Source organism: Rhinoraja longicauda, chromosome 26 (assembly GCF_053455715.1).
Source record: "Rhinoraja longicauda isolate Sanriku21f chromosome 26, sRhiLon1.1, whole genome shotgun sequence".
NCBI classification, from domain to species: Eukaryota; Metazoa; Chordata; class Chondrichthyes; order Rajiformes; family Arhynchobatidae; genus Rhinoraja; species Rhinoraja longicauda.
The window spans coordinates 32,847,218-32,867,168 of record NC_135978.1 but is presented as its reverse complement, the minus strand read 5'-3'; the positions used below and the strand labels follow the sequence as shown (position 1 = coordinate 32,867,168).

Sequence of the window (19,951 nt, the reverse complement as noted above, 5' to 3'; positions counted from 1 at the left end):
CCCCCGACACCCCCCGACACCCCCCGACACCCCCCGACACTCCCCCGACACCCCCCCGACACCCCCGACACCCCCGACACTCCCCGACACCCCGACACAGGGACTGTTGGTGATTTGGACACGGCCCCTTCAGCAGTTTGTTCTCTCTCCGCCAGAGCTGGACTGTTGGGACAGTAAATGTAACCGGACACATCTGGAGAAGATAGACCCAGAGAGAGAGAGAGAGGGAGAGAGATGGGTAAGGAGGGAGGGATGGGAGATTAGAGAGGGAGAGAGGAGGAGGAGGGGGCGAGAGGGGGGTTAGGAGAAGAGGGGGTGCAGGGATTAGGGGGGAGGGGAGGGGAGTGGGGTGGGTGGAATAGGGAGAGAGGGGCGCAGGCAGGGTGATCAGGAGGGGAGTGGAGGGTGAGAGTAAAGGGCGGTTGGGAGGGAGGGATTAGGAGGGAGGGTGGGCGAGAGTGGGTGAGTGAGTGAGTGGGTGAGTGGGTGGGTGGGTGAGTGGGTGGGTGGGTGGGTGAGTGAGGCAGGGTGGGTGAGTGAGTGGGTGAGTGGGTGGGTGAGTGAGTGGGTGGGCGAGAGTGGGTGAGTGAGTGGGTGGGTGGGTGAGTGGGTGAGTGAATGGGTGAGTAAGTGGGTGAGTGGGTGGGTGGGTGAGTGAGTGGGTGGGTGGGTGGGTGGGTGAGTGGGTGAGTGGGTGGGTGAGTGGGGTGGGTGGGTGGGTGAGTGAGTGGGTGAGTGGGTGGGTGAGTGGGTGAGTGGGTGGGTGGGTGGGTGAGTGGGTGAGTGAGTGGGTGGGTGGGTGAGGCAGGGTGGGTGAGTGGGTGAGTGGGTGGGTGAGTGGGTGAGTGAGTGGGGCAGGGTGGGCGAGTGTGACCAGGAGGGTGGGCGAGTGTGAGCTTGGATGGGCGTGTGTCTGCGGCCGGCCGCCTGTCTGTACGTGTTGGTGGAGGTGGCCATGGCGGTTCTGGCCGTGTTGGGGAACATACTGGTTTGCTGGGCAGTGGCCGCCAACAACAACCTCCGCACCGGCACCAACTACTTCCTGGTGTCTCTGGCCGTGGCCGACGTGGCCGTGGGAGCGTTCGCCATCCCGTTCGCCATCACCATCAGCCTGGCTCTGCCCATCCCCACCCACCTCTGCCTGTTCCTCGCCTGCTTCGTGCTCGTCCTCACACAGAGCTCCATCTTCAGTCTGCTGGGCGTCGCCATCGACCGCTACCTGGCCGTCAGCATCCACCTCAGGTAGGGATAGGACCCGCCGGGCCGGGCCGAGCGGCCGGCGCCGGTCTGCACAGCGAGGGGCCGTGTCCGGGGGAGGGGGGGGGGGGGTTGTGACCCTGGTCACTGTGACTGAGACGGACATTTGACCGCAGATTTCATCAACCTCATCAATCACAGCGCCGGAGACCCGGGTTCAATCCCGACCACTGTACCGCGTTTGTTTTCGCCGGGTGCACCGGTTTCCTCCCACACTCTAAATACGTGCAGGTTTGAAGGATAATTGGCTTTGGTAAAGATTGTAAATTGTTCAGACAGTGGGGGTTGGGGGCTGGGGCTGGGTCTGGGGGTTTGGGGGTTGGGGGCTGTGGTTGGGGGTTGGGGGCTGGGGGTTGGGGGTTGGGTCTGGGGTTGGGTCTGGGTTGGGGGTTAGGTCTGGGGTTGGGGGTTGGGTCTGGGGTTGGGTCTGGGTTGGGGTTGGGGGTTAGGTCTGGGGTTGGGGGTTGGGTCTGGGTTGGGGGTTGGGTCTGGGGTTGGGTCTGGGGTTGGGGGTTAGTTCTGGGGTTGGGGGTTGGGGTTGGGGTCTGGAGTTCGGGGTTGGGTCTGGGGTTGGGGTCTGGGGTTGGGGGCTGGGGTTGGGGGTTAGGTCTGGGGTTGGGGGTTGGGGTCTGGGGTTGGGGGTTGGGTCTGGGGTTGGGTCTGGGGTTGGGGGCTGGGTCTGGGGTTGGGGGTTGGGTCTGGGGTTGGGGTTGGGGGTTGGGTCTGGGGTTGGGGGTTAGGTCCGGGGTTGGGGGTTGGGGTCTGGGGTTGGGGGCTGGGTCTGGGGTTGGGGGTTGGGTCTGGGGTTGGGGGTTGGGTCTGGGGTTGGGGGTTGGGTCTGGGGTTGGGGGTTGGGTCTGGGGTTGGGGGTTGGGGTCTGGGGTTGGGGGCTGGGTCTGGGGTTGGGTGTTGGGGGTTAGGTCTGGGGTTGGGGGTTGGGGTTGGGGGTTGGGTCTGGGGTTGGGGGCTGGGGGTTGGGGGCTGGGGGTTGGGGGTTGGGGGCTGGGGGTTGGGGTCTGGGGGTTGGGGGCGGGGGCTGGGGGTTGGGGGCGGGGGCTGGGGGTTGGGGGCTGGGGGTTGTGGTTGGGGGCTGGGGGCTGGGGGTTGGGGGCTGGGGGTTGGGGGCTGGGGGCTGGGGGTTGTGGTTGGGGGCTGGGGGTTGGGGGCTGGGGGTTGGGGGCTGGGGGTTGGGGTCTGGGGGTTGGGGGCGGGGGCTGGGGGTTGGGGGCGGGGGCTGGGGGTTGGGGGCTGGGGGTTGTGGTTGGGGGCTGGGGGCTGGGGGTTGGGGGCGGGGGCTGGGGGTTGGGGGCTGGGGGTTGTGGTTGGGGGCTGGGGGCTGGGGGTTGGGGGCTGGGGGTTGGGGGCTGGGGGCTGGGGGTTGGGGGCTGGGGGCTGGGGGTTGGGGGCTGGGGGTTGGGGGCTGGGGGTTGGGGGTTGGGGGCTGGGGGCTGGGGGTTGGGGGCTGGGGGTTGGGGGCTGGGGGTTGGGGGCTGGGGGTTGGGGGCTGGGGGTTGGGGGTTGGGGGTTGGGGGTTGGGGGCTGGGGGCTGGGGGTTGGGGGCTGGGGGCTGGGGGTTGGGGGCTGGGGGTTGGGGGCTGGGGGCTGGGGGTTGGGGGCTGGGGGTTGGGGGTTGGGGGTTGGGGGGCGGGGGTTGGGGGCTGGGGGTTGGGGGTTGGGGGCTGGGGGTTGGGGGGCTGGGGGTTGGGGGTTGGGGGCTGGGGGTTGGGGGCTGGGGGTTGGGGGCTGGGGGCTGGGGGCTGGGGGCTGGGGGTTGGGGGTTGGGGGCTGGGGGTTGGGGGCTGGGGGTTGGGGGTTGGGGGCTGGGGGCTGGGGGCTGGGGGTTGGGGGTTGGGGGTTGGGGGGCGGGGGTTGGGGGCTGGGGGCTGGGGGTTGGGGGGCTGGGGGTTGGGGGCTGGGGGTTGGGGGTTGGGGGGCGGGGGTTGGGGTCGCTACGTAAAGACGCGCGGGAGCTCAGTGTGTGCGGGAACTGCAGGAGCGCGTTACCCCGGCACTTGGTCACATCTCCCACATCCCACTGCCTTGACAGGGCGGCTCCTGCACCCGGACCACAACCCCCCCCCCCCCCCCCCCCCAACTCACTCTTCCTCCCCCCCTAACTCCCCCCTTCCCCTCCCCTCCCCTCCATCTCCCCACAGATAGCGGGGCGGGGTGGGGGCTTTCACTGAGGGGTGCGGTCGGTCGGTCGGTCGGTCGGTGCTGGTCTCCCGGGGCCGCCACAGACTGTGTGATGTGTAAACTGTTATATTGTATCCACGCTGTACTGGGTCGGCAGGGAGGGGCGGGCCGGTGAAAGGGCGGCGGAGAATGGGGAGAGGGGAGAGGGAGAGGGGGGAGGGAGAGGGGGGAGGGGGAGGGGGAGAGGGGAGAGGGAGAGGGGGGAGGGAGAGCGGGAGGGGGAGGGGGAGAGGGGAGGGGGGGAGGGGGAGGGGAGAGGGGGAGGGGGGGAGGGGGAGAGGGGAGAGGGAGAGGGGGGAGGGGGAGAGGGGAGGGGGAGAGGGGGAGAGGGGAGAGGGAGAGGGGGGAGGGAGAGCGGGAGGGGGAGGGGGAGAGGGGAGGGGGGGAGGGGGAGGGGGAGAGGGGGAGGGGGGGAGGGGGAGAGGGGAGGGGGAGAGCGGGAGGGGGGAGGGGGAGAGGGGAGGGGGAGAGGGGGAGAGCGGGAGGGGGGAGGGGGAGAGGGGAGGGGGGGAGGGGGAGAGGGGAGGGGGAGAGGGGGAGAGCGGGAGGGGGGAGGGGGAGAGGGGAGGGGGGGAGGGGGAGAGGGGAGGGGGAGGGGGAGAGGGGAGGGGGAGGGGGAGAGGGGAGGGGGAGCGGGAGGGGGAGGGGGGGAGAGCGGGAGGGGGGGGAGAGCGGGAGGGGGAGGGGGGGGAGAGCGGGAGGGGGGGAGAGCGGGAGGGGGGGGAGAGCGGGAGGGGGAGGGGGGGGAGAGCGGGAGGGGGAGAGGGGAGGGGGGAGGGGGAGGGGGGGGAGAGCGGGAGGGGGAGAGGGGAGGGGGGAGGGGGGGGAGAGCGGGAGGGGGAGGGGGGGAGAGCGGGAGGGGGAGAGGGGAGGGGGGAGGGGGGGGAGAGCGGGAGGGGGAGGGGGAGGGGGGGGAGAGCGGGAGGGGGAGGGGGGAGGGGGGAGAGCGGGAGGGGGAGGGGGGGGAGAGCGGGAGGGGGGAGGGGGGGGAGAGCGGGAGGGGGGAGGGGGGGGAGAGCGGGAGGGGGAGGGGGGGGAGAGCGGGAGGGGGGGGAGAGCGGGAGGGGGGGGAGAGCGGGAGGGGGAGGGGGGGGAGAGCGGGAGGGGGAGGGGGGGGAGAGCGGGAGGGGGAGAGGGGAGGGGGGAGGGGGGGGAGAGCGGGAGGGGGAGGGGGGAGAGCGGGAGGGGGGGGAGAGCGGGAGGGGGGGGAGAGCGGGAGGGGGAGGGGGAGGGGGAGGGGGGGGAGAGCGGGAGGGGGAGGGGGGGGAGAGCGGGAGGGGGGGAGAGCGGGAGGGGGAGGGGGGGGAGAGCGGGAGGGGGAGAGGGGAGGGGGGAGGGGGGGGAGAGCGGGAGGGGGAGGGGGAGGGGGGGGAGAGCGGGAGGGGGAGGGGGGAGGGGGGGAGAGCGGGAGGGGGAGGGGGGGGAGAGCGGGAGGGGGAGGGGGGAGGGGGGGGAGAGCGGGAGGGGGAGGGGGGAGGGGGGGAGAGCGGGAGGGGGAGGGGGGGAGAGCGGGAGGGGAGGGGGGGGGAGAGCGGGAGGGGGAGGGGGGAGAGCGGGAGGGGGAGGGGGAGGGGGGGAGAGCGGGAGGGGGAGGGGGAGAGGGGAGGGGGAGAGCGGGAGAGCGGGAGGGGGAGGGGGGGGAGAGCGGGAGGGGGGAGGCGGGAGAGCGGGAGGGGGGGTACTGGGTGGAGAGGCGGTAAATGAGCGCTCCTGCCCCAGAGCGCGGCTCCATCAACATTGACAAACAGTGGTGATTCAGTGTAATGGGGTGTGGGGAGCGTGTGGGGAGCGTGTGGGGGGCGTGTGGGGGGCGTGTGGGGGCGTGTGGGGGGCTGATTGAGGGCTTGTTGAATGTAGATTGTACGGGCAGGTGAGAGCAGGGGACGTGAGCACGGGGGGGGGGGGGGAGGGAGGGAGTGGGGGAGCGAGGCGACGCCTCGGGTCACCGATACAAACTCTCCCCGTCTGCACACGGTTAGACTCATAGTGATACAGTGTGGAAACAAGCCCTTCGGCCCAACCTGCCCACACCGGCCAACATGTCCCAGGTACACTAGTCCCACCTGCCTGCGCTTGGTCCACATCACTCCAAACCTGTCCTATCCATCTAGCTGTTTCTTAAATGTTGGGATAGTCCCAACCTCAACTACCTCATCTGGCAGCTTGTTCCATACACCCACCACCCTTTGTATGAAAACGTTACCCCTCAGATTCCTATTAAATCCTTTCCCTTTCACCTTGAACCTATGTCCTCTGGTCATCGATTCCCCTACTCTGGGCAAGAGACTGTGCATCTACCCGATCTATTCCTCTCATGATTTTGTACACCTCTATAAGATCTCCCCTCATGCTCCTGCGCTCCAAGGAATAGAGACCCAGCCTACTCGACCTCTCCCTATAGCTCACACCCTCTAGTCCTGGCAACATCCTCGTGATCGTTGTTGATGCAGGAGGTGGGCACACAGACTTTGTTGCCAACTGCCTCATGCACAGGGTGTATCAGGGCACTTACCTCTGCCCCCCCATTCCCCCCCCACTCCACCCCTTCCCCATTGCAGACATGTGACTTTATCTCTGGAACTGATGCGCTACAACACTGAGAACTATATCTGCACTCTCTGTATCTTCCGAAGAAGCAGTTGCATAGAAGAGGAGGTAGTTGAGGCTGGGACTATCCCAACGTTTAAGAAACATTTATACAGGTACCTGGATAGGACAGGTTTGGAGGGATATGGACCAAACGCAGGCAGGTGGGACTAGTGTAGATGGGGCTTGTTGGCCGGTGTAGGCAAGTTGGGCCAAAGGACCTGTTTCCACGCTATAAGACTCTATGACTCTAAGATAGAAACAAAACGCTGGAGTAACTCAGCGGGTCAGGCAGCATCTCTGAAGAAAAAGAATAGGTGACGTTTCAGGTTGAAAGATAGAGAAGGTCAGAACAAAACTGCATGTTGTGTGTATCTTCGGTTTAAACCAGTATCTGCAGTTCCTTCCTGCACACTCTGTATCTTCCCCTTTGCTCTACCTGTTGTACGTGAGTTTGTCTTGATTTTATTTGTGTATGGTATTACCCGGTGTGTTGGAAGCATGGACACCTTGGTGCAGCTGGAGGTGGCATTCACTCCCTCCTCCCCTCTCCCATCAGGCAAGAGGTACACAAGTGTGAAAACGCACACCTCCAGATTCAGGGGCAGTTTATTCCCAGCTGTTATCAGGCAACTGAACCATCCTCTACTGTCTACCTCATTGGAGACCCTCGGACTAACTTTGATCGGATTTTAATGGGCCTTATCCTGCACTAAACATTATTCACATTATTCACATTATTCCCTTTATCATGTATCTGTACACTGTGGATGGCTCAATTGTAATCAACTATTCATGCATCAAAGGTATCACAAAATGCTGGAGTAACTCAGCGGGTCAGGCAGCATCTCTGGAGAGAACTACACAACTATTGATGCATTGTCTTTCAGCTGGTTAGCACGTAACATGGTACACGTGAACATAAACTAAACAGAAGTAAACTAAACCAGCTCTCTCCCAGCCCCCCTCACTGAGTAGGACATAAGGTCAAGTGATAGGAACTGAATTAGGCCATTCGGCCCATCAAGTTTACTCCACCATTCAATCGTGGCTGATCTATCTTTTCCTCTTAACCCCATTCTCCTGTCTTCTCCCCATAACCCCTGACACCCGTAATAATCAGGAATCTATCTCTGTCCTTCCTCAAATTAGGAGACCAAAACTGTACACAATACTCCAGATGTGGTCTTACCAGGGCCCTATACAACTGCAGAAGAACCTCTTTACTCCTATTCTGAAATCATCTTGTTATGAAGGCCAACATTCCATTAGCTTTCTTCACTGCCTGCTGTACCTGCACGCCAACTTTCAGTAACTGGTGTACAAGGACACCCAGGCCTCCCCCTTACCTAACCTAACTCCATTGTGATAATAATCTGCCTCCTTGTTTTTGCCACCAAAGTGGATAACCTCACATTTATCTATATTATACTGCATCTGCCACACATCTGCCCACTCACTCAACCTGTCCAGGTCACCCTGCAACCTCCTAACATCCTCTTCACAGTTTACACTGCCACCCAGCTTTGTGTCATCCGCAAACTTGCTAGTGTTGCTTCTAATTCCCTCTTCCAAATCATTAATATATATGGTAAACAGTTGCGGCCCCAACACCGAGCCTTGCGACACTCCACTCGCCACTGCCTGCCATTCTGAAAAGGACCCGTTTACTCCTACTCTTTGCTTCCTGTCTGCCAACACCCTACTCCCAATACCATGTGCTCTAATTTTAGTCACCAATCTCCTGTGTGGGATCTTATCAAAGGTTTTCTGAAAGTCTAGATATACTACATCCACTGGCTCCCCTTCGTCCATTTTACTTGTCACATCCTCAAAAAATTCCAGAAGATTAGTCAAGCATGATTTCCCTTTCATAAATCCATGCTGACTTGGACTTATCCTTTTACTGCTATCCAAATGCACCGTTATTACCTCTTTAATAATTGACCCCAGTATCTTTCCCACCACCAAAGTCAGGCTAACTGGTCTGTAATTCCTGTTTTCTCCCTCACTCCTTTTTGAAAAGTGGGATAACATTAGCTATCTTCCGAACCACAGGAACTGATCCTGAATCTATTGAACATTGGAAAATGATCACCAATGCGCCCACTATTTCTAGAGGCACCTCCCTGAGGACCCTGGGATGTAGACCATCAGGCCCAGGGGATTTATCATCCTTCAGTCCCATTAATCTACCCAATACTATTTCTCTCCTAATGAAAATTTCTTTCAGTTCCTCTACCCCCCTAGATCCTCTGTCCTCCAATACATCTGGGAGATTGTTTGTGTTTTCCTTAGTGAAGACAGATCCAAAGTACCTGTTCAACTCTTGGGAAATCTCTCCCAACTCTTGGGAATCCTGTACTAGTATTCCCAAGTCCCTTTGCACGTCCGATTTTTGGATTCACTCCCCATTTTAAAAATAGTCTACGCCTTTGTACCTACTACCGAAATGCATGACTCCACATTTTGCTGCTCTGAAATTGAGTATTGAAATATACACACAGAAACAAGCCCCTCGGCCCAACTCATCCATACCAACCAAAACTCCCCATCTAAGTTAGTCCCATTTGTCCACATTTACCCCATAGCCCTCTAAACATTTCCCTCCCATATATCTGTCCAAATATCTTTTAAATGTTGTTATAGTACCTGTATCAACTACCTCCTCTGACTGCTCATTCCCTATATGCACCACTCTCTGTGTGAAAAGGTTGCCTCAAGTTTCTATTAAATCTTTTCCCCCTCACTTTAAACCTATGTCCTCGGGTTCCAGATTCCCCCACTCTGCGCACGAAACTCTGGGCATTTACCCAATCTATTCCCCACATGATCTTATACACCTCTATAGACACAAAGGCAAAGACACAAAGACAAAGATACAGTCTCGAAGATAGACACAAAATGCTGGAGTAACTCAGCAGGTCAGGCAGCATCTCTGGAGAGAAGGAATGGGTGACGTTTCAGGTCGAGACCATTCTTCAGACTGATGTCAGAGGAGAGGGAGATACAAAGATAAGGAAGTGTAAGGTGTAAAAACAGCTACAACACTCCCCAGAGCCCTGCCATTCACTGTGAAGGTCTTGCCCTGATTTGACTTCCTCACACTTATCTGCATTAAACTCCATTTGAAAGTCTCTAACCCACTCGCCCAGATGATCAAGATCCTGCTGTAATTGTTGATAATTATCTTTGCACGTCATCTGCAAACTTACTAATCATGCCATGTGTACTCTCATCCAATTCGTTGATATAAACCACAAACAGCAACGGGCCCCAGCACTGATCCCTGAGGCACACCACTCATCACAGGCCTCCAGACCAAATAATAACCTTCCACCATCACCCTTTGCTTCCTTCCATGAAGCCAATTCCAATTCTCTATCCAGTTTAAAAAAACAAAGTGCTGGAGTAACTCAGAGGGTCTGGCAGCATCCGTGGAGTACATAGGTAGGCGATGTAGTAGAGGGGAGAAGCTGGAAGAGAGGTGGGACAAAGTCTGGCAAGTGATAGGTGGATGCAGGTGAGGGGAGGGCTTTATTGGCAGATGAGTGGACAGAGCCTAGAGATGAAAAGCAGTGAAGGAGAGAAGGGGAGTGAAACGTGAAGCCAGTGGGAGGGATATGAGTGGATGGTGTGAGGTAGGATAGTGGGAGAAATGGGTGGTACTGGCTAGGACACAGGGATGAGAGGGAGTGGGTGTTACCTAAACATGAGAATTCAATGTTCATACCGATGGGTTGTAAGCTACACAAATGTAATTCCTGCCTGTGTTATTCCAGCAATTTGTTGTTTTTTGTAAACCAACATCTGCATTTCCTTGTGTGACAATCAGTTTAAAGAGTCCTAACCGGAAACGTTGCCTGTCCATGTCCTCCAGAGACGCTGCCTGACTCATTGAGTTACTCCAGCTTTAGTTCAGTTTAGAGATACAGCAGGCCCTTCGGCCCACCGAGTCCGCACTGACCAGCAATCCCTGCACATCAGCACTATCCCACACACACTAGGGACAATTTACAATGACACCAAGCCAATCAACCTACAAATCTGTACATCTTTGGAGTGGCTCTTTGTTTTTTTGAATAAACCATCATCTGCAGTTCCTTGTGTCGGCCAGCTTCCAGAGCAGCCTACCATGTTCTCAAATGCCTTGCTGGTCCATGTAGACAACATCTACGGCCTTGCCCTTGTCAATCTTCTTGCTTGCTTCTTCAAAATACTCAATCTCAATGCTCAAAGTACTCATGAGGCCAGATCTCCGATGCACAATGTCGTGCTGACGGTCCGTAATCAGCCCTGTCTATCCAAATGCATACATACCTTATCCCTCAGAATCCCCTCCAGTAACTTGCCTACCTTGCCACAAATGCTGGGCTCACTGGTCTATAGTTCCCAGGCTTTTCATTGCAGCTCTTCGTGAATAGAGGCACAACATTAGCCACCCTCCAGTCTGCTGGCACCTCAACCATATAGTTCAGTTTACTTTACAGATACAGTGCGGAAACAGCCCCTTCAGCCCACCGAGTCCGGACCGACCTGCGATCACTCCGTACACGAACACTATTCTACACACTAGGGACAATTTACAATCTTTACTGAAACCAATTAACCTACAAACCAGTACTTCTTTAGAGTGTGAGACGAAACCGGAGCACCCGGAGAAAACTAACATGGTCACAGGGAGAAGGTACACATTCTGTACAGACAACACCCATATTTAATGATGACTCTTCTATCTCAGCCAGGGCATCTGCAATTTCGTCTCTCGCTTCCCACAGTGACCTTGTATGTACCTGATGATGCCTGGAGATTTATCTGTCTTCATACGTTTTAAGATATCCAGCACCTTCTTGACTAAAGTGAAACACTTCCAGTCGGTCCCTCCACTGATGAAGGTAGAGACAAAATGCTGGCGTAACTCAGCGGGTCAGGCAGCGTCTCGAGGAGGAATGGGTGACGTTTCGGGTTGAGACCCTTCTTCAGACTGATGTCAGGGGAGGGGGTGGGACCGCCCCGAAACGCCACCCATTCCTTCTCTCCCGAGATGCTGCCTGACCCGCTGAGTTACTCCAACATTTTGTGCCTTCGATTTATACCAGCATCTGCAGTTTTTCCCTCCACTGATGAAGCCTGACCCACTGTGTTTCTCCAGCGATTTGTGTTTTAAAAGTATACAGCTGGAGAGAGATTCATACAGAAATGGACGGCAAAATGGCAGATGGAGTTTAATCCGAGCATGTGTGAGGTGTTGCACTTTGGGTGGTTGAATGTAAGGAAATGTTCATGGCAAGACCCTTAACACATTGATGTGTAGAGTCTATAACTCCTTGAAAGTGGCAACACAAGTAGATCGAGTGGTAAAGAAGGCATATGGTATGCTTACCTTCATCAGTCTGTGTAATCTTCATGACCATGGAATTATGAGGCAGAGATAGGGTAGACAGTCAGGACCTTTTTCCCAGGGAGGAAACGTCCCACACTAGAGGGTGTACTTTAAGGTCAGACAAGGAGATGTGTAGAGGAAGTTGTTTTACACAGTGGTGGGAGTCTGCCTTGAACACACTACCAGGGATGGTTGTGGAAACAGATGATAGTGGCACATGGATATGCAGAGAATGCATGCATATGGATCATGTGCAGGCAGAGGAGATTGGTTTAATATAGGTTGTTCAGCATAGACATAGTGGGCCGAAGGGCACGTTCTATGTTCCCAGCTCTTTGGTATTAGCCCAGCCACTTCTACTTGTGCAGCATCTGTGACATTGTTAATCCCAGCGCTCTGACCCCCAGGCATACAAAATCAGGGCAGCTCTCCAGTTGTGTCGTCTCTGTGCTGGAACTGATCACTGTGATGGGGTGGTGGGCAGTTATAGCCACACATTCATACAGTGTGGAAAAGGCCCCTCGGCCCAACCTACTCACACCGCTTAACATGTCCTGCGTTTGGCTCGTATCCAAACCTGTCCTATCCACGTACCTGTCTGTTTCTTAAACGTTGCGATAGTCCCAGCCTCAACTACTTCCTCCAGCAGCTCGTTCCATACACCCATCACCCTTTGTGTGAAAAAGTTACCCCTCAGATTTCCATTAAATCTTTCCCCCCTCACCCATGTCCTCTGGTCCTCAATACCACTTGTGGTGGACAGGTGCGTGCGGTGTTGACAGATTTTAGACTTTAGAGTTACAGCGTGGAAACAAGTCCGTGAGCCAACCGAGTCGGCACCGACCAGTGGTCACCCCGTACACTAACACTATCCGACACGCCAGATGTCTTTGGAGTGTGGGAGGAAACCGGAGCACCCGGAGAAAACCCACGCGGTCACGGGGAGAACGTACAAACTCCGTACAGACAGCACCCGTAGTCAGGATGGAGCCCGGGTCTCTGACGCTGTGAGGCAGCAACTCTATCGCTGCGTCACCGTGCCGCTCTGTTTGGGGGCAGTTGCGGTGGGCGGGGATGGACACAAGAAGCTCTCTGTGCTTCTTTACACCATTGGCTGCTCAGGATAATATTAGCAATAAACCGGTTTCTGCAGAAAGGACTGATATTTGAGAATGATGTCTGGATGAGGTTTTTGTTTGTGGGTCATGGATACCCGAGGATTCTCAACATCGAACACGTTCATCTGTTCAATATTAATTACACAGTGGACGCTTACCCGCCCTGCCAACTTTCCCACATTGACTTTACTTTGTGCTTTTACACCAGTCCTACTGACATTGAATGATTAATCTGCCCTCCATCAAAGGAAGCTTTATTCTCAGAATAAAATAGAAATGCAAACAATGTTTCCTCGTTGAAGTTTTTAAAGTGCGATTGGAATGATCCCTGGGATCAAGTCTGTGTTGTGCAGCATTGGTCAAACATCCTACTCAGCATTGTCCACTGTTGACACTCAGGCTATTTAGTGCAGTAACAACTGGAAGAATTGTTTAATGATTTTTATTTTAATAATCAGTGTGCTTGTGATACCCAAGAGGGTTTAAGGTCGGCTCGGTGGTGCAGCGGTAGAGTTGCTGCCTTACAGCGTCAGAGGCCCGGGTTTGATCCTGTCTACGGGTGCTGTTTGTATGGAGTTTGTACGTTCTCCCCATGACCACATGGGTTTTCTCTGAGATCTTTGGTTTCCTCTCACACTCCAAAGACGTGCAGGTTTGTAGGCTAATTGGCTTGGTATAAATGTAAATTGTCCGCAGTGTGTGTAGGATAGTGTAAATGTGCGGGATCGCTGGCCGGAGCGGACTCGGTGGGTCGAAGGGCCTGTTTCCACGCTGCTGTATCTCTAAACTACACTAAACTACACTAAGAGTGTGCAGATATGTGCACAAACTGCTGGAGAAACTCAGCCGGTAGAAAGAGGAGAAGGGGCGGGATGCGACAGGCATTGGTAGGTGATGGAGGAGGGGTGAGGGGTGAGGGACTATGGGCAGGTAGGGAGACAGGATACTGGGGTGGAGACAGCTAGGAGAGGGATGAGCAGGAACACAAAGGCTGCCAGTAATCTGATAAGTAAGGAAGGTGATATTGGGAACCGTGGGGGAAGAGGTGATGGAGGCCAGAGGCAATGGTGTTTCATTGTCACTCTGTGTTTCGTGGTGTTTCATTGTCACATGTACTGGCAAAGGAACATGACATTCTTACCCGCTGCAATAAATAATACAATAAATTAATATTCAGTAGTAGTACCAGGTTAGCAGACCATAACAGCGCAATCAAACAAAGTCCATTATAGATCATAGTTGCTGAGGTATGGTTGTGGTTACTGATATCATCATATCATATACATACAGCCGGAAACAGGCCTTTTCAGCCCACCAAGTCCGCACCGCCCAGCGATCCTCGCACATTAACACTATCCTACACCCACTAGGGACAATTTTTACATTTACCCAGCCAATTAACCTACATACCTGTACGTCTTTGGAGTGTGGGAGGAAACCGAAGATCTCGGAGTAAACCCACGCAGGTCACGGGGAGAACGTACAAACTCCTTACAGTGCAGTACCTGTAGTCAGGATCGAACCTGAGTCTCCGGCGCTGCATTCGCTGTAAAGCAGCAACTCTACCGCTGCGCTACCGTGCCGCCCTGTTTAGTTTAGTTTAGAGATACAGTGCGGAAACAGTGTTGTGTTTATCTGTACTTTAGTTTAGTTTAGTTTAGAGATACAGCGTGGAAACACGCCCTTCAGTCCACAGAGTCCGCGCCCACCAGTGATCCTCGCACATTAACACACTAGGGACAATTTACAAGTATACCAAAGCCAATGAACCTCCAAACCTGCACGTCTGTAGAGTGTGGGGGAAACCAGAGCTCTCAGAGAAAACCCACACAGGTCACGGGGAGAAGGTACAAACTCTGTACAAACAGCGCTCGTAGTCAGGATCAAACCCGGGTCTCTGGCGCTGTGAGGCAGCAACTCTACCGCTGCACCACCGTGCCGCCCTGAAGTGTTGTGCAGTTTTGCTGGAAGAAGCTGTTCTTGAGCCTGGAGGTCATGGTTCTCTGGCTCCTGTACCTTGTTCTGATTGTGAGTGAGTGAGTGAGAGCATGACCAGGGGTGGTGGGGTCTTTGGTGACATTAACTGCTGCCTTGGGGCAGTGCCTCTTGTAGATCCCTTTGATGGTCGGGTGGTCAATACCTATGATAGACCGGGCAATGTCTACACTTTCTGTAGCCTCATTCTTTCCCTTAGAGATACAGTACAGAAATAGGCCCTTTGGCCCACCGAGCCCGTGACGACCAGCGATCCCCGCACACTAACACTATCCTAAACACACTAGGGACAATTTTCACTTATACCAAGCCAATTTACCTACAAACCTGTACGTCTTTAGAGTGTGGGAGGAAACTAGAGCACTCAGAGAAAACCCACGCGGTCACGGGGAGAACGTACAAACTCCGTACAGACAGCGCTCTTAGTCAGGATGGAGCCCGGGTCTCTGGCGCAGTAAGGCAGCAACTCTACCGCTGCGCCCGACTGAAACTGGTGGAAGGAAGGATCGGTGGCAGAACGGTGAGAAGTGGCTGAATGGGTGGCAATGGGTACAAGGCACCACGGGCAGCAATGAGAGGAGGTGCCCCGGTACCAGTGCTGCTCCACTGCCTCTCCTCATGTATGTTCATGAGTGGGACATGCGTGTGCAACGAACAATGTCAAAACACACACGTGACAGGAAACGTACAGAGACGTACAGAAACGTACAAAGACGTACAGGTATGTAGGTTAATTGGCTGGGTAAATGTAAACATTGTCCCTAGTGGGTGTAGGATAATGTTAATGTACGGGGATCGCTGGGCGGCACGGACTTGGTGGGCCGAAAAGGCCTGTTTCCGGCTGTATATATATGATATGAAACCTGGATGACTGGGGAATTGCGAGCACAGTCTGAGGTTCCCACCTGCTTCACTGGGGCATCTATCGTACCGATGCCCAAGAAGACCATAATGACGTGGATATGACTAGTATAGTTTAGTTTATTGTCACGTGTACTGAGGTACAGTAAAAAGCTTTTTGTTGCATGCTTTCCAGCCAGCGGAAAGACTGTACATGATTACTATCAAAGTCAAAGTCAAAGTCAAATTTATGTCACATACACATACACGATGTGCAGTGAAATGAAAGTGGCAATGCCTGCGGGTTGTGCACAAAAAAGAATTACAGTTACAGCATATAAATAAAGTTAATAAGTTACTATTAGTGTCGACAAAAATTTAGTCTCTGGGGTTATAAAAGTTGACAGTCCTGATGGCCTGTGGGAAGAATCTCCGTCTCATCCTCTCCGTTTTCGCAGCGTGACAGCGGAGGCGTTTGCCTGATCGTAGCATCTGGAACAGTCCGTTACTGGGGTGGTAGGGGTCCCTCATGATCTTGCTTGCTCTGGATCTGCACCTCCTGATGTATAGGTCCTGCAGGGGGATGAGTGTAGTTCCCATGGTACGTTCTGCCGAACGCACTACTCTCTGCAGGGCCATCCTGTCCTGGGCAGAGCTGTTCCCAAACCAGACTGTAATGTTGCCGGACAGGATGCTCTCTACAGCCCCAGAGTAGAAGCAATGAAGGATCCTCAGAGACACTCTGAATTTCCTCAATTGTCTAAGGTGGTAAAGGCGCTGCTTAGCCTTACCCACCAGTGCGGCAATGTGCGTTGAGCCATCCATAGTGTACAGATACAGGACAAAGGGTTTAGTGCAAGATTAAGTCCGGTAAAGTCCGATTAAAGATGGTCCGAGGGTATCCAATGAGGTAGGTGGGAGGTCAGGACCGTTCTCGAGTTGATGTTGCCTGATAACAGCTGGGAAGAAACTGTCGTTCTCGAGTTGATGTTGCCTGATAACAGCTGGGAAGAAACTGTTCCAAACATGGAGGTGTGTGTTTTGAAACTTTGGTACATCTTGCCTGATGGCATTGTTTAAATGCCTTTGGAAAGCCCATGTGAACAGAGTCTTCAGTCATAGAGTGATACAGGGTGGAAACTTGCCCACACCGGCCAACATGACCCAGCTACACTAGTCCCACCTACCCGCGTTTGGTCCAATCCCTCCATACTTGTCCTTCTGAAGAAGGGTCTTGACCCGAAATGTCACCCATTGCTTCTCTCCAGAGATGCTGCCTGACCCAGTGTGTTACTCCAGCATTTTATGTCTGTCCATGTGTCAGTTCTGGTGTTGCAGGATTTGAAGGAATCTGAGATTTCAGGAGAATGAAACATTGATTTCTGGTGGAGATTAGGGGACTTGTCCATCCCACTGGTCTGGCCCGGCCATGGGAAAGAACAGTGTAGGAAAAAAACTGCAGATGCTGGTATAAATCTAAGGGAGACACAAAATGCTGGAGTAACTCAGCGGGTTAGGCAGCATCTCGGGAGAGAAGGAATGGGTGACGTTTCAGGTCGAGACCCTTCTTCAGACTAATGTCAGGGGAGGGGGCGCTCCACAGTACTTTATGTCTACCATGGGAAAGGACAGTCTGGGGTGAACATGTTGCAATTCCCGGTGATAAACAGCAGGAATTGCTGGGAGACAATGGACGTGGCAGCTCGTTTCCTGACCCTTTGCATGGCTTCCTCTCTCTCTCTCTCTCTGTCACGCAGATACAGCGGCCTGATAACCGGGAGGCGAGCCAGGCTGATTATCGCAGTCTTCTGGATCCTGTCCTTCTTTATCGGGCTGGCTCCGTTCCTGGGCTGGAAGTTGAACCAGAGCAGGATGGCGGATGTGGTGGGATGCGGGAACGCCAGCGCCATCCCGTGGTCGGGCAGCGACTCGTGTCCCCGCAACGCCACACAGGAATGCCTCTTCCTGAACGTGGTGGACATGCAGTATATGGTGTACTTCAACTTCCTTGGCTGTGTGCTCACCCCACTGCTCATCATGCTGGGCATCTACGTGAAGATCTTCACTGTGGCCAGGACACAACTGCGCAAGATGGAGCTGAGCTCCCTGGCCTCAGACTCATCCAGGACCTTCCTCCAGAACCAGGTCCGCGTTGCAAAGTCCCTCTCTGTCATCGTGGGCTTCTTTGCTTTCTGCTGGCTCCCGCTCCACATCATCAACTGTATTTATTATTTCCACCCCCACCTCTTCCAGACCATGGGCTCTGAGATCATGGACATGGCCATCATTCTGTCCCACGCCAACTCCGTGGGCAACCCCGTCATCTACGCCTACAAGATTCAGGAGTTCCGCAATACCTTCCGCAAAATCATCTTCAAGCAGATTCTGCGGCGGGCGGGCAGAAGTTACGAATACGACACATCCTATTGCAGCACCTCGCATGCACAGAGCTGTTAAATGGACTCTGTGGAGACTGTTGCCAACTGTCCCGTATTAGCCGGGACGTCCCGCATTTTGAGCTAAATTGGTTTGTCCCGTACGGGACCGTCCTTGTCCTGTATTAGGCCCGCGGGCCGCAGTCGGCCGGGAAAGTGTAGTCCCGGACATGGTAGGCCCGGGCAGTGTATGCCCGGACAGTGTAGGCCTGGACAGTGTAGGCCCGGACACTGTAGGCCCGGAAAGTGTAGGCCTGGAAAGTGTAGGTCCGGAGGCCCGGGCGCCGCCTAACAGAGGTTGTGTGGCAACCCGCCTCCCGGCCCGGGCAGCCGCCATTGTTGGAGCAGGAGCACATGGCCGCTGGCTGGGTGAGGTCACGTTGTCCCGTATTTGGGAGTGAGAAAGTTGGCAACCCTCGTGGAGACCAGCATTATTTACACGGTCTGTTCACAGGTGCTTCCTGTGCATAGTTCTGGGGAGAGTGAAGAGACTGCAGATAGAGATAGAATGCAGCACATCAGAGAAACTTAGCACCAGCTCCGATCCAACGCTAACAAAGTCAAAGAGTCATACCACATAGAAACAGGCCCTTCTGCCCAACCTGCCCAACCTGCCCATGCCAACCAAAGTGCCCCATTTATTGTCACATGTACAGTGCCCTCCATGATGTTTGGGACAAAGACCCATCATTTATTTATTTGCCTCTGTACTCCACAATTTGAGATTTGTAATAGAAAAAATCACATGTGGTTAAAGTGCACATTGTCAGATTTTAATAAAGGCCATTTTTATACATTTTGGTTTCACCATGTAGAAATTACAGTTGTGTTTATACATAGTTGCCCCATTTCAGGGCACCATAATGTTTGGGACACATGGCTTCACAGGTGTTTGTAATTGCTCAGGTGTGTTTAAATTTCTCCGTAATGCAGGTATAAGAGAGCTCTCAGCACCTAGTCTTTCCTCCAGTCTTTCCATCACCTTTGGAAACTTTCATTGCTGTTTAGCAACATGAGGACCAAAGTTGTGCCAATGAAAGTCAAAGAAGCCATTATGAGACTGAAAAACAAGAATAAAATTGTTAGAGACATCAGCCAAACGTTAGGCTTACCAAAATCAACTGTTTGGGACATCATTGAGAAGAAAGAGATCACTGGTGAGCTTACTAATCGCAAAGGGACTGGCAGGCCAAGGAAGACCTCCACAGCTGATGACAGAAGAATTCTCTCTATAATAAAGAAAAATCCCCAAACACCTGTCTGACAGATCAGAAACACTCTTCAGGAATCAGGTGTGGATTTGTCAATGACCACTGTCTGCAGAAGACTTCATGAACAGAAATACAGAGGCTACTCTGCAAGATGCAAACCACTGGTTAAATGCAAAAATAGGATGGCCAAGTTACAGTTTGCCAAGAAGTACTTAAAAGAGCAACCACAGTTCTGGAAAAAGGTCTTGTGGGCAGATGAGACAAAGATTAACATATCAGAGTGATGGCAAGAGCACAGTATGGAGGAGAGAAGGAACTGCCCAAGATCCAAAGCATACCACCTCATCTGTGAAACACGGTGGTGGGGGTGTTATGGCCTGGGCATGTATGGCTGCTGAAGGTACTGACTCACTTATCTTCATTGATGATACAACTGCTGATGGTAGCAGCATAATGAATTTTGAAGTGTGTAGACACATCCTATCTGCTAAAACAAATGCCTCAAAACTCATTGGCCAGCGGTTCATTCTACAGCAAGACAATGATCCCAAACATACTGCTAAAGCAACAAAGGAGTTTTTCAAAGCTAAAAAATAGTCCATGAATGGCAGACTTCAAGCAGTCATTGTATGCAAAGGATCTGAAACAAAATACATGACCACTTTCATTTACATGACATTGCTGTGTCCCAAACATTATGGAGCGCTGAAATGGGGGGACTATATATAAACACTGCTGTAATTTCTACATGGTGGAACAAAATGCATAAAAATGGCCTTTATTAAAATCTGACAATTAATCTTTAACCACACGTGATTTTTTCCATTACTAATCTCAAATTTTGGAGTACAGAGGCAAATAAATAAGTGATGGGTCTTTGTCCCAAACATTACGGAGGGCACTGTACTGAGGTTCCAGTGCACAACCCAG

At 54.3% G+C, this 19,951-nt stretch overlaps 1 protein-coding gene across 1 annotated transcript; it reads left to right on the top strand.

Annotated features, from left to right (window-relative positions):
* Nucleotides 1-892: 892 nt before the first annotated feature.
* Nucleotides 893-19,751, top strand: adora2b (adenosine A2b receptor). Its single transcript, XM_078422143.1, has 2 exons — nt 893-1,242; nt 17,133-19,751. The coding sequence occupies exons 1-2, from the start codon at nt 902-904 to the stop codon at nt 17,830-17,832; spliced, it is 1,041 nt and encodes a 346-aa protein (XP_078278269.1). The 5' UTR covers nt 893-901; the 3' UTR covers nt 17,833-19,751.
* Nucleotides 19,752-19,951: the final 200 nt, after the last annotated feature.

What these genes read in the sequence shown, in the direction of transcription:
- adora2b (XM_078422143.1), top strand. Translation starts at nt 902, where the DNA reads ATGGGCGTGTGTCTGCGGCCGGCCGCCTGTCTGTACGTGTTGGTGGAG. An exon ending in GCCGTCAGCATCCACCTCAG is followed by an intron (nt 1,243 to 17,132) that starts GTAGGGATAGGA and finishes TCTGTCACGCAG; the next exon opens with ATACAGCGGCCTGATAACCG.